The following is a 14,229-nucleotide window of genomic DNA, read 5'->3' as shown; positions in this document are numbered from 1 at the left end:
GAAAATTGCGTACAACTAGTGCAATGCATGATAGGCTTGCATATACTACGTTTTCAAGCATGGATGATATTATTGTCTTAGTTCTTTAAAAACAGTTCTTCATGAACAATAGAAGATCATGGAGAGTCCGGGAAGGGGGCATACATCGAGTAATTGAAATTTCCACTGAATCCATGAAATCCAGCAATTTAGTTCATCAGCACATACTTTTTAAAATACTAATCGTATTCATATGCTACGGGACAGCTATAATGTCGTTTGCTAAGAATGGAGGCACCTAAGAATCATTCTTGTCATTGTTGTTATTACAAAATATGCTCTGGTTTATGTACCGGCATTTAATAGAAACTAGGTAAAAGTATATAAACTATAGCCCATTCGTTCGTACGAAACTCATGTAAAAGAAACACTGAACGAGTGGCAAAATCATCAAATTTCTCACTCACGTGATCCTACATGTTTATTTTACAAATATAATGTATCATCATATATGATATATACGTATATGCTCAGATTGTTTGTCCCTTAACAAAAAGGGAATACGTCAACAATTTTAACGGATTCATAATATACGTGTTCGACTATATACATACATAGTGTATAGGAGTGCGGTTACGTAAGATTAAATAAATAAGGGCTATTATAAGCTTACGTTATTCGTATTTAGAGCCACCATCTGCCTTTCTGCGGTTTTAACTATTTTCATGTTCACAGCAAACGCTAGAAGCTTCGGAGCAGTCAAAAAAATAGGTCGTAATATAGAAAGGACGTATATTTGATTGATATGAATTAAACACATTTGACTCTACTGGACCCAAGTGGACCCAAGATAAAGTGGCGGCAAGTTCAAAAAATGATTGTCGCTCAGATTAATAAATAGTACGTTGTTTGTCATCGTTCTCTACCCCCTCTTGGCTCGGTCATGATACTACACATATGTAGACGCACGACCTAATCCACCCGAACCAGCCAACCCGAACCAGCCAACGTAAAGGCCAAGACAGTCATGTTTCGATATCTCTGATTGATTAGCTCGGATTGCACGGCTTTATAAATGTTGTTGCACCGTTTTTCTTTTTTTTCAGTAATTGGCCATAAGAAGAACATTAACAACTTCCTGATTTGTTAGCTGTTAATCTTAAATAATCTTAAATTTTGTATATATACATTTAATTATATAATTAATTTAAGACGTATATGCCTGTAAATTAATGTATTGGAACTAAAGCCGCAAGCCCCGATTTTTCATCGTTAAAAAAAACGAGATTCACATCATGAATTTTTCAACCTTTATTGGACCACAATAGGAACTGTATGTAGCGATAGCACATAATAAATGGGTGAGGAGAAATAACCCTTTAGGCTTCCTGACTTCGCGCTTTTTCAATTATTTAGCTATAATCTTTTCCTAGAGCGTTCTCGACGATATACTCCCTAGTTCTTGTGGTCTGCAATGAGCTTACATTTTACAGTACATTCTAATCCTTGCACATGACTATTTTTATTTGCATTCGATGCTAAATTCATGAACAGGAACCAATTATAGTCCCTTTTTTTCTGCTATTGTAGTTCCCCAGAAGATCACAACACCGGGATGGTTGTGTATTGGCGCATGTGTAAACGCATTCTATTTTGAAAGATCTATTATGTAGTAACTTAGGTAGCTGTTTTCTTTCATGCTTCGTATGGCATCATGAGAGTTCAAGTAAGGATTTTTGCAGCATCCTGTTGTGTCGCAACCACTGTCACCGAAATAGATTTTTGTACCTCCGTAGATAGATCAGACAGCCCTGTAGCCTGTAATACGTATAGTCTGCGTGTACATAGTTCAGAAGCAGAGACGCCATCATAATTGCAGTGCTTTTGGGTATTATGAATAATCATGTGCCGTATAATATCGTTAGTAAAATATTTCAGCGCATTTACCCGCATGTTAAGTCATTGGTCCTATGTAAATAACTACGAGAACGGGACCGCGTTCCAACAGCCCACTTCTGTGATCCGTTTTAACGAAGCCGTTCCGTCGCTTGTGCCAGGATCTGGTACGAATCAGCCGGTTTCTCCAGTGTCGGGACTCCCTGTGTCTCAATGAGAAAGTATTGAATATGTAGGCGCTTCCTCTCAAAAGTGGCAGCTGACATTCATTACCAACGATTTAATCTTCTCCCCCTAAATCGAGTACGTCGAACCGAGTGACGTATATATCATCAGATTAGGATACAACCAGCGGAACTATATTAATCAAGCTCTAGCTTTAAAAAGGCCTATTGATTACTCACTCTGCAGATTTGTATAGATAGATCTGCAGATAGAAACAGAATTGTAAGAAGTCGAAGTTAACCTGACAGTTAGGATAGGTTCCATCCGGATCAAGTTAAGTTGTATGAGACAAACTTACTCATATGGATATTTTTTCACATTGACATTGCACTGTGCATCGAACAGGCCCAATTACTTACTTATATAAGGTCTTATCAACAAACTGGTTACTTCATACTCACACATTTCCTAATGCTCTTCCTGCATGTTTATCAAATAATCTCGACACACATTTTCACTAGAACCTCTACACGTTCAACTGTACGATGGCTGCCACGGACAATCAACTTTTCAACGTTTCGATAACATTTGTAGAACTCTTATCGAAACGTTTTGCACAAAAGTGTCGCCGTAAGATAGCTTGATAAATAGCCAGTAATCTATTTTCTATGGATTTGCTACATACTTTTGTCCTACTCAAAAATCCTTGTTTGATCATGCTTTTATGTATGATTTCTTTTCTTGTTCTCTTACTCTTTCCTTGTTCTCTCAAGGTAGCTCGTATTCTATCCGTAATCAGATTGTTCCGTAAGCATTTTCCTGCATAAAAAAATACTGTTATAAAACATCTGCAAAGACGTAATTTTCGATTAATCACCATTCCGGTGATTATATTACCATTATTATATAATTTATCACACAAGTTTATCTGTCGCAAATCGCGCTCACGTTGGCAGTCAATTCTCCTTACTGCAGTACTTCAGTTGCTACGTTTAACAATAACACTGCTATTATCGTCGTAGACTGCGTCGACTAGAGCGTGACCCATCCAGAACAACCGCTTATACACGTGCCAGTCACCGCACTACTTTTAAATGCTCACTCTATGATGTGCTTAGGTCTGGCAAGCTTCTTCATAGCGTTTGCGTCATTGCACACACCTATGTTCAACGATAACATTTCGTGAAACCGCTCTCGAAAACCGCCGGAGAAGCGTCGGCAGCTTCGGAAATGATTGTCGATAGATTTTTATTTGACTTTTTGGTATTTATTGGGCGTAAACTTGCATCCACCCACCCACTACTCTCGCTCACTACCCTGTTGTTGCAAGAATCACAAGCATTGCGCTTATGAAGTATATTTTGGTGCCAGAACGCACGTCAAGAAACGTACGTGAAACGACGCTCCACTTCCCTCCCACTCTTCAGCTGAACCTCGGCATGAATCATCATCGCCAAGTGGAATATATAACCTCTCACTTGGCGGTGATGCTTCTATATTAGAGCAAGAACTCGGCATTCTCGTTTCTCGTATTGCAATAGGTTTAAAAATGGTCATGCGCAGTAAAGCGAACCGGCACGGAAAACGTCTTCCGACAAAAATCGATAGAAATCGCAACTAAGGACGGTGTACAAAGCAATTAGGGGCAACGAGGTCTGCTGTGATGATTTGTCTTACTCCGGCCTGAATTCACGAAAGCTCGCCATTTATACACGAGTCTCGTTATAACCACATGCGCCTTTGCATATGGCCTCGATCCAAATGGAGACTGCTCGCGCGCCAGCGTCCTCTCGCCCATAAGTAAGGTCGGCAGTAACGTATGACGCCCGACCTCTTGCAGCCCGCATTAAGCTTGTGTCCTTTGCAGCGCGGTCCGCTTCTGCTAGAATTTCAACACAACTCTGATCTGCTTCCAGAGATTCCACAAGCACCAAAAGCACGTCCACCTGAAAAGAAAATCGTATATATAAGAAAACTATGAACATTTTTTTCTTGAAACGCACTGCGCGACAATTATTCTCCACAGGTCTGATCCAATTTTTCTACCGTCTTCCGTTACAGACAACGGAAAGCCACGCACCATGGTTCGTTCTCCCTTCCGTGCGCCACCATATTCCATTATTTTTTCCGTAGCGGCCCGAACACAGCGAGATACGAGAGGTCGTTGTGCCGTAATCTCTTTTTGGTCTATGGCAAACAACTGCGTAGCGATAGCTTCAAAAAACAGTGAGTACAGCGCCCCACTGGTGCCACCCATGTGCGATTCGACGACTGTTGCAAAACGCGAAAACGCTTCTACCGGATAGTCGAAGACAGATGGTGTAGAGTCGAGCACAGAAAGAATGCCTATAATTTGAATAAGTTACAGTAGGGTGATAGACGATGTATTTTACCAAATATTAGAGCAACGTTTGGAATGACTTATGCACGATGTACGGAATGTATGTAGTAACTGAACAAAGAAGTTTTTTTGAGTACGTTATTTGAATATATATGAAATAAGCAGTAAATTAATTGCTCCTCCGCAGCCGTAAAGCAATCGCGAGCCTGGAAAACACCGCACTTAGCTGAGGCGACCTTGTATTAATGCGACGCCGATTTAAGATACGGCATAAACCATAGCATGGAAATGCAGGAGTTTTTTTCATTGAAAAACCGTCGACTTTATATAAAACATTCCAAAATAATTAGCGGCGAAAGGATAATTACCATTGGCACCGGCTTCAATGCTTGATCCGCAATCGCCGTCCCCACAACCAGAGTCTAATTCATTGAGAAGATCACGTTTAGCAATGACGGCTCCAGCTGCCGCTCTCGTAAGGGCAGTGAAAAGAGTCACGTCTTTAGGATGAAGAACAGGACCTCGATTTTTAGCTGAGAGGTCAATCGGCGGCACAAGTGGAAGACATGGAGAGGTCAGACGATCTCGGCAGTGTTTCGCGCCATACGGAACTATCCAGTAGGGCACGCTCGTTGCTTCGTCTGTTTTAAGGTTAAAATGTCTAACGTTTATATATATATATATATATATATATATATATATATATATATATATTTAAATATAAATTTAATCATATATATATATATGATTAAATTTTAGATATAATATATCTAAAATTTAATCATAAAATTAATAGTGTAATTTACTTGCATCGATATGTAATGTGGAAACGTTAAATTGTTTGCCATACATAGAAAATTTCGAAACTATATATATATATATATAAAAGAAAAAATAAAACTGAAGAAGAAGTTTCTGTTCTGTTCATGAACAAGTGCAGGATTCAGCTTTGTAAAAGGCGAATCATCACGGCTTTCCAGACTATTAGTACAATGACATGTTTAAGTTGCAGTGGACGACAAATTGTTTTAACATTCCTACAGTCAATAGCCAATGCAGGGTCAAGTACCTAGCCAGTGCAGAGTCTCGATGCCCGGTTTCAACAACGTCACTGAAAAGCCGGCCATATCCAATGACGTCAGATAACTTCCGCAATAAAGTCGGATCACATCGATTCCTTTGCGTTCTGAAAGAAGATCGGTGCCATATTCAGGTAGAAGATCTCAGTCTAGATGTCCTATTTAACTTACGAGTAGAAAATGTTTTCGCCTAATAACAGTTACGATTGGTGAACAAATGTCCTATCTTCTGCCGAAAATAAATACCTAATGTGAGATAGATAACAGGTTGTGCAAGAGACGTACCGAAATACTGAAGTACATATTTACAAACGATTCCCATCTCCATCAACGAAATACTTCCAAGATTATTGATGAGCACCACTGCTTTATCTCCCTTGTTCCACGTCCAATCCCCGTACTCAACGGCAATGGCGCCGGTGAAAAGGAGCGAGCCAATGCGGCTGACAATTTCCTCACACGACTCAGCATCCACACGTTGAACACCGGCCTCGCCTTTGGCGTAATGCAACAAACAATTACAACATATGGGGTACATAGTGAGGATGAGGAACAGCGAATTTTCGATTCAAAATTGCGTATACATCAAAATACACGAGCAGCGCCGTTCTGTACAGAAAAATACATATCCAATGTTTTCGTTCCTTCTAACCGTGAATTCCGAGTCCCAGCTCCATTTTTCCAGGGGCTAAATCAAATAAGAAATGTTTGCTTCCGGGTAGGGCAACTGCACCGAATGATACGCCTACGGTTGCGATGCGTCCACGCAGCGATTCGATTGCAGACACTATTTCGGATAAACTTTTGCCTGACTCGGCCATTGCGCCCGCTACCTGCAAATGAACCGAGATAAATGATCACGTCTTCTATCTAGTCGTTCAGGCAGTAAAAATTAAAGCCACATGTTTTAAACACCTCTAAGTACCCTGAATATCCTCATAATATATTAATTACTGGAAAAACTGGGGCATCTGTCGCCAGCTCACCTTCAATAGAATAATACCCCCCGCAAGCCCCCTACGACCGGCTCCCCTGGTACCAAGAGCTGCATCCTCGCCTATAAACATTAAGTGAATTGGCTTGTTCGCACCGAATTCCAACCGAAATCTCTCAATTGCTAAACCGAAATTTAGCTTATCACCCGTATAGTTTAAGGCAATCACTAAGATGCCCGCTGGAACAACAGACACCGAAAATAATAACCAAAGTAACAACGTTATTAATCAGTCAGTCGACACGATTAGCGCCCGTGCCTGGCACGGATACGCGTAGAAAGTTATATACCGCGAAAATTTAAAACTAAAGAGTGAATGGCTTGAAAACGAAACAATGAAGCTAATAATTTACCTAGTTCTCTTTACAAATTTCGCTTTATAACACGCGTTAGGAATTTACCGTGTTTATTAGCGTAGAAGTCGTTATTATTTCCATTACTTGCTGGCTGCTCTAATAGTTGCTGCTGTAGAGACCATGGCGAAATCGGGATGGCGCTAGCAAGTTTGCGAAGGGCGGCGAGAATTTGATTTGGGGGCGGCGATGTGAACGTGGCACCAGCTACGGCCCCCGTTAGGAATCCTGCCCCCACCAACCCACAAAACGCCGGCTCGTGACCCGATCCGCCGCCTGATACTACACACACCTAATTCACGCAATATTATAATTTAAATGCATGTCATGGGTAAAAAAACAGTGCACCGCCTAATATACTAGGCAGCGCACATGTTATGCAGACTGAATGTATACTGTATTATCTCAGTGTCTGTGGATAGAAAGTACAATGTTTGACTCCTAGTTAAGCAACTGGACAACGTATCCGATATTACGTCACGTAAAATCGCCGATTATTCACAATGGGAACCTGCACTTCTTTTCGAACCTCTATAATTATTCCCACTGGCCTCTATAGAGCCCACCTAGGTATATAAACATCTAAAGTCAGTTTAACCTTTCCCGCGGCGATGTGTTGCCGGAAGTCATGTCGTAAGACACAGTTAACCCCTTCCAAGAGCCTCAGGCCTGGGTTGCTCTGGACAAGGCCTGAATAATAAAATAGTGAAAAAAATAGAGTTCAAGTTAGCTGTGTTAACAGCCAATTTCATTGGTCATCCACAATTAAGATGTGGACATACTTAACTTGGTTTAGAGCTAATATTCATCTTCTTGTCAAAATCTATCTAGTGTTTAAATCGCTCTCAAAACGATCGATTTGAAGCCAGCTAAAGAGAGTAGTACAGACATGTGCCAAATTCGAAAGGGAACGCTAGGGAATACAAGTGATAATTGGCCACCTACCTTCGAGAGACTCCCGGACGACATCTTTGCCCGGACTGGTGAGCTTAGTGCGTGGCTGTACCTTTACGCTCATTTTAGATATCCAGATTTTCCGTACAGTTTTACCTGGTAAAGCTCACGCTAGCTTATAGAGAGCAATTCTAATGACAACCGTATGAGGCAGTCCCCGTGAACTACACGACCCTTGAGCCAACAAAAAATGTACAAACATGCAAGTCGTTCACATCTACCGTTAACAATAGCGGACATGTGCAATACCTAGACTACATAAAAACAAACTGTAATCAGCTGTATCGCTCGATAAGGGCATTTCTCTGCTGTGGCTCGCGTGCTCCGCTTGAAAAGCTCAAAATTTCTACCTCACCATAAGCGCAGTTCTTTCTCCTAGATATAGCTTTGAAACGGCGTTAATACTGAAAGGATGTATCCAATTCTCCTGGCCTGTTATCGGCGATCTGGGTTGAACACCTAGTACCCGTTCCTAAATTACTCGCGGCCAGAGTCGGGCCATCGTTGTCAGTTTGCATTCGGCAAGCTACGCTCTCACAGCACGGTTCGCTTATGCAGTGCTGTGATTCTACTTGTTAGTTACTGATGCTATATAGCGTGTCGGTAATAAGCAAAGTCGCAACATACTGTATTCTACGCTGAATCGAGAAGAGTACCTAAGACGTTTTGAACGTAATGTAGACCGACAAAAAAAGTAGGTCGAAATTTCAACATTTCGGAAAACTAGTTTAAAAGACGTCTATATACGTCACTGTGAAATACTTTATTCAACCACACATATTATACAGGATAATCGCTCATCCGTTTTTTAAGCTCCTATATTTATTATTTTCGCACTAATTTCTTCCCTAACTTTGACAATTTCAGCTAGTTTGATGTTTGTCATACTTGTCGTTATTATGACGTATGCCAATGATTTAGAGTTGATAGTTATTTTCGTCGCGATAGGACAAGGATGAGCCCCGGCTTATTTATGGACTTCTGCCCAGCCTAATTGGTTCAAATCCGGTGCGGATTGTTGGGGGGGGGGGGGGTCAAGACCTCTCTATTTAAGCGGTTTGCACGGGAACCGCCACACGATGCTGCAGAACGTTATGTCTGTGTACGATGATGTAACGAAAGCGTGGACGGGTTCGCCCCGGAATAAGCGCGCCGAGCTGTTGTTTAAGGCGTTTCTAAAAGACGTCAAGGACTCGTGCTTACGTAATTAATGACTTCTGCGGCATCACAAGCTGTTTTCACGTTGAAGCTCGCATGCGGCTATAGCTATGCTCCTTTGGATAAGTCAGTCGCCAGCGTGCGCATAGGCCAAGTATGAGTGCACGCTCTTATATACTAGTCGTGTGTAAACTAGGCGTGCCTACCAGATTCCATGCGTTGATGTACTATGAAACAAGGCACGCGTGTCCAATGTCAAGTTACTGAACCAAAGAATTGGGAGGCCTTGAAGGAGCAAACCTTCATCTGGACGGGATCATCGTTGGGTTTTATATTAGAGCAGATGCTTTTTAGCTAGGACGAATGTGTTTGGAACCTGAATGTCTAGGGGATCGAGTGCGTATAGTCCGACGCTTGCTCCTATTCAAGGAAGCGTGCGTGCGTGCAAGAAAAGAGGCGATCCGTAATAGACGACGCTGGAATGCGTACGCTGAAACGTTACCGGGCGTAGTCTCAGCAGCCGCAAAAACCGATTTACACAGCAAACTTTAAAAAAAGGACCAGCTCAGAGCAACTTTAGAAAAGGACGCGGACGGTCCTAGACCATATAGTTAGACAAACCTGGGATGGGCGTACCAAAAATACGGATATGACGATGTTTTTAATCCTTTTGTGTATAACCATCCTATACAGACACATCTATTTTAGGGTTATATGTATAGGCTTTAATGCACGCCGCATGGCATGTTTGACACTTAAAACACTCGAACATGTCATGTTTTCAGTATTCAGACGTACAAATATTCATATCTACAAATGTTGGTATTCATTAGTATAAATGTACTAGTAAGGTAAGACTTAAGTAGTAAGTTGTAGAGGTGCTTAGGGGTATTAACATGCTGACGGACTGTATTCGCTGACAGAGTGTATTATTGGCTTACCAAATCCATACGTCTCGAAGCTCTAACAAGTATAGCCAGCCACTTTTAGTCGCGTTGCTTACATTATATTTCGAAGACACATGTAGAATTTCTATTCTAGCGTTTTGTCAGAGGAGGGCAAGGGACGTAATACGGGGCCACCAACCGCACACTTCAGCGATCCGGCGCTGCATTCAGATGTCAGCAGCCAACATTCACCTGGTGGCATTTCGCTACTTGATGCCACCGGTAGCGTTACAGTAAAAGGTATATTTTAGGTTGTGACATTTTTGTTCCAATCAAAAGATTTCCAACTGCAAGAGTTATGGGAATCGCCATCTTGATCCTACTATAGTGGGTACTGCTGCTGACAAAAGAGCCGTTCTCAATCTCGGCACGACCGAAATCCTGCAAAGCAGACAGCTATGGCCCTTTCCAGGTCGAGGGGAAGGGACCGGTAAGTGAACGTTCAAACACTACCACAGTGTGTTAAGATTCGATTCAAATTTCACCTCATGACTCAGGGCTTTTCGTTAATTTTAGTAGACACGCTATGTAAATTGTAGTCGGTATGTGCGTCACGATCTGTCTTAGTTTCCTACTGGACGACAAGTATACGCATCATTTACGGACATTGAGAGGTAGCCAAACTGTCGAATACGGTTAGTAAAGATAGCGATACTCCTGTAAGAACACTTATTATATGTCATCTCTGTAAAAATTTGTGGACAATTTTAAATTTGTTTATATTTAGCTAGCATTTCTGGTGTGACACAAATTACATCGATTAAGCTTTAATTATACGGTCGCCCGAGGTCCCACGCCGCAACTACTTCTAACACTTCGCTGATATAATGAATCTGCTATCAGAATTGCTCTATACGATGCGAATGTAGCCTGTTACGTTCTTCTTCATTCATTCTTATAACGGAAGCGTAAGGTGCCACAGTTATATACAATGAATAGGTGTGCAGTGGCCTTACGAAATGGTAAACTTAAACGGGGAGGGGTGCGCGTGTATGAGACTATTCTTGCATCTACTGCAATGAATCTACAATGAATCTCGCAACGCAAATAGCGTTAGCGGTTGGCTTGTTCCAAGATATGGCTCCAAATATTGGCTTCGGATCAAGGTTTTGCTACTAACTCATCCTACATACTTTGTGCGAGCCTTTTCTTTAGTAGTATTCACAGAACAGCGTAACTTCGGTTCTGCAATGCTCAGTTATCATTACTGTAAATTAAGCTACTATAACGGAGAAATTACTATAAATGTTACTTTTGAAAATCTGGAATTTCGTATCATTGTGGATGCAGAAAATGTGCCGGTGCAAAATTTGAACGTAAATACAAGGAAATCAATATAAACAAAATGTGCTTAATTAATCTCCGCAAAAAACGCGTAATTTTGATCTGCCAATAATTGCTAATTAAGCTACTGGATTTATTATCAATGTTTTTTTTAACGTTTGATCACAACCTGCCTCTATGCTAATACTGGCGCACTTTTAAAAACAAAATCCGTTATTCTTCAGTATTCTTTGCTGACAGAAAACTGTTTCCCTGAACTAGTTACTTAACAAAAATAATCGGCCGTTGAAGAGAAACCGACTTGTACTTCCGTTGATGCTTCTCCAGCATATTTTACAGTCATGGGAACATTTCAATCTGTTCCGCTTGTTATACATTCGGTCAACAGCTGCAGAAGCAACAGGAGTCGTCTGCATCAGCTAACTGATGTTGATTTTAAGGCGGGTTATTGCCTGAGCCTTTTGGGTGACAACTTGGGTGCAGCTTTCAGGCCGCTAATTGACAGAACTCATCTACATATAGCGATATTATGTGCTCCGTTTGCCTTAAGTTTAAAGCTATTATTGCCACGATCAGCGTTGCGTTCACGTTGGCGTGAGTGTGTGAATATGGCATAATGTGGTAACATTGTCATTGTGGCCTTGGGGAAGCAATTTAGCAGCATATATATGCCTTAATCGTTAGCGAAGGCGCCCTTCAGTTGAGAAGGCCGTATAGTAATAAACGTTACTCACTCTAAATCCGTTGTCCGTGCGCCGCACTACCCAAATTCGCACACGGCCGATTACGCGATCTCACTGTTGCCTGCCAATTAGGTCTACGGAAACATCCGGGATAACAGACTGAATTTGTACAGACAGTGTCTATTTTTGCTGATAAGAAAAAGATTAGGACGCCGTTAGTTTCGCAGCGCGTAATAATAATAATAGGTAGTTATCGGGAAATGGCATAACGCTTTGCTCAAGTTCCTCCTTATATCTGCAAGGTTCTTCGCTTGGGTATCCTTCTTTCTCGCACGGAAGCATTCCGTTTGAGAAGGTCCTTTCAAACGGTACTCATAAGAGGAGGGGATAGATTGGAGATAGCTAGCGATGTAGGTATTATGCTTGCCCCTTGTTGCTGATCGTTTAACGCTCGTCGCGCAACGTCTCAGCTGTATGAGTAAAAAATCTTAAACACTGTCCAACGGTATCTACCGAACAGAGGTGGAACATCTTCCAGGTCTTCGACAATTCTCTTTAAAAAAAATTCCGAATATTGGACATATTGAAGATTGTTTGTTGCGTTTGACATTATGGAACCCAGAATGCAAATCATAACACTCATAGTTGGATCTTCGCCAGCAATTAACGGACGCTGATTCTGAAAGTGAATTCGTAGAAATGAGCGAGGCCGAAGTCGAATTTAAGTTGTATTCAGTTTGTATTTTAGGGGCAATGTAAGGTTTTATTAAATAGTGTACCGTTTTTTTGAAATAAGTTGTCAAGGCGCAAATGAGCTCTTAGAAAAGACATGAAAGCAAATATAACTTATGAACTAATTAAATCCTGAGCTGCATTAATCTTTGTCTATAAAGCTGCTTTTTTTTCTTATTAGACATGCAGTCTGAACCTGACTTTCTAGATAATGGATGCTGAAACGTTTACGTCTTCTATAGGTGGATTACTTTACTCAGCGATCATGACTGAAAATAGCAAACTCAAATTTTTACTATATCTTACTTTATTTGTGCCTGTTTAAACGCGTATCTTGCGCCTTAAACCTTATGTGTACATGTCTGTTGATTAAATACGGATAGCCAGAAAATATTTTTTGCCTTTTGAAAACCGAAATTCTATAGAATCTATTACATAGTTACTTGCCAGACGATTAGCTAAGCTAAAGCATCAGCTTATTGCTCCGATTATTAATATATTAAATCTGCTTTTTAAAATAGGAAATACGATGAAAGAGAATGACAGTATATGGATTCGACGTTAAAAGCACGTAAAAAAAATGCGATCGGTGGAATTAGTAGTTACCGTACGACTCTCAGTTCCAATACTCGTTTCATTGTGTGTTCGCGTTATTTTTATGCCAAAATTTACACAAACTTTGTACTCAGGGGGAAAATATTGTTTCATCGTAGTGTATGAATTATTAAGTTTATTTGTGTTAAAGCTGCAGACTACAGTATTGATATGCGTTCCCACGTTGTTGTTTTTTTTTTTTTTTTTTTTGATAACTATGACTTCACTGTGCATAGTCAGCACAAAAACCAACGTCTGAATCTACCCTGACACTGATCCTGACCCTGTGTGCTGGCTCGACATTAGCTGATGTCAACGTATGCCCTAGAACAGTCGTGGAAGCATTACACCATGATAGCTTGCAAGCTCAGCGCTCGTATAATTTTCGAGCGGTTGCTGGCGTTCTCGCTCAGGATTATTATGGTCCAGTTAAAGGAAAGCGCTCGTTCATTGCATCCTCATATGGGAAATGGTTAGAGGGAACTCGCGCCCCGGTAATGCCTTCCTCCGTCAATCAGACGGAGTCTTACTACAATAACGTCCTCGATTTAGTCAATGGGGTTCTTTCCCCAGGTACGTTGTTTGGTATCTTCAATGAAGGTGGGACGAAAAGTGCGTTTCTTTTAACAATGCTAATAGGTTGATCGAAAACAAGAATACCATGTATATTTTGATTATTATTACGCATGTTTATCAACTCGACTATGATTTAATTTATGTGGCTAAAACCCACGAAAAAACGCATTCACCACATTCCCAATGTTTTCACACACAACTCAAATTTTAAACGCAAATGAAATCCGTAATTGTTAAAAAGCATTGAATTGGTCGCGCACGTCCATTAACATGATATGTTCCATGTGTTATTAAAGGTGGAGTTGTATATATCGATCAAGACACCGGTTACTGATTGACAGGTCGGATACTATACAATAAATTTAGAGGAACGAAAAGGAATTTTTAGGCATGCAGCTTGCCCTTTATGCCCATCTAAAGGGATTTGGTCCGCGAACCAGGTTTGCTATTAATTTATTGGTTTCCAAATAATTTAACTCACTTTTTATAAAATA

At 40.8% G+C, this 14,229-nt stretch overlaps 2 protein-coding genes across 9 annotated transcripts in view; one reads left to right on the top strand and one right to left on the bottom strand.

The window, feature by feature from the left end:
• Positions 1 to 1,272: 1,272 nt before the first annotated feature.
• Positions 1,273 to 14,229, bottom strand: part of LOC111247300 (uncharacterized) — a 13,923-nt gene continuing 966 nt past the window's right edge. Inside the window, exons 1-11 of one of the 7 annotated variants that reach the window (XM_022798037.2) lie at positions 11,885 to 12,110; positions 7,753 to 7,935; positions 7,406 to 7,497; positions 6,856 to 7,099; positions 6,447 to 6,634; positions 6,113 to 6,293; positions 5,746 to 5,955; positions 5,451 to 5,567; positions 4,750 to 5,022; positions 4,121 to 4,386; positions 1,273 to 3,986 (exon numbers count right to left, since the gene is read on the bottom strand). In XM_022798037.2, coding sequence (XP_022653772.1) covers positions 3,747 to 3,986; positions 4,121 to 4,386; positions 4,750 to 5,022; positions 5,451 to 5,567; positions 5,746 to 5,955; positions 6,113 to 6,293; positions 6,447 to 6,634; positions 6,856 to 7,099; positions 7,406 to 7,497; positions 7,753 to 7,825 — 1,884 coding nt within the window. In that variant the 5' untranslated portion in view covers positions 7,826 to 7,935; positions 11,885 to 12,110 and the 3' untranslated portion in view covers positions 1,273 to 3,746. Of the gene's footprint in view, positions 3,987 to 4,120; positions 4,387 to 4,749; positions 5,023 to 5,450; positions 5,568 to 5,745; positions 5,956 to 6,112; positions 6,294 to 6,446; positions 6,635 to 6,855; positions 7,100 to 7,405; positions 7,498 to 7,752; positions 7,936 to 9,860; positions 10,316 to 11,884; positions 12,112 to 14,229 lie in introns of those variants that run through there. The other 6 variants (XM_086983033.1, XM_022798036.2, XM_022798038.2 and 3 more) reach the window with 6 other exon arrangements.
• The window catches only part of LOC111247273 (uncharacterized), a 17,442-nt gene continuing 13,559 nt past the window's right edge, over positions 10,347 to 14,229 (top strand). The window contains exons 1-3 of one of the 2 annotated variants that reach the window (XM_086983038.1): positions 10,360 to 10,501; positions 13,396 to 13,732; positions 14,032 to 14,175. Coding sequence is in view for 1 of the 2 variants with exons in the window: in XM_086983037.1 (XP_086839163.1) it covers positions 10,411 to 10,501 (91 nt within the window). In the remaining variant the exon portion in view is untranslated. Of the gene's footprint in view, positions 10,502 to 13,395; positions 13,733 to 14,031; positions 14,176 to 14,229 lie in introns of both variants that reach the window. The other variant, XM_086983037.1, reaches the window with a different exon arrangement.

This window comes from Varroa destructor, unplaced genomic scaffold (assembly GCF_002443255.2).
Source record: "Varroa destructor unplaced genomic scaffold, Vdes_3.0 BEIS01000003.1, whole genome shotgun sequence".
Lineage (NCBI taxonomy): Eukaryota > Metazoa > Arthropoda > Arachnida > Mesostigmata > Varroidae > Varroa > Varroa destructor.
The sequence above is the reverse complement of the archived record's forward strand: the minus strand, read 5'-3'. Positions and strand labels throughout refer to the sequence as shown.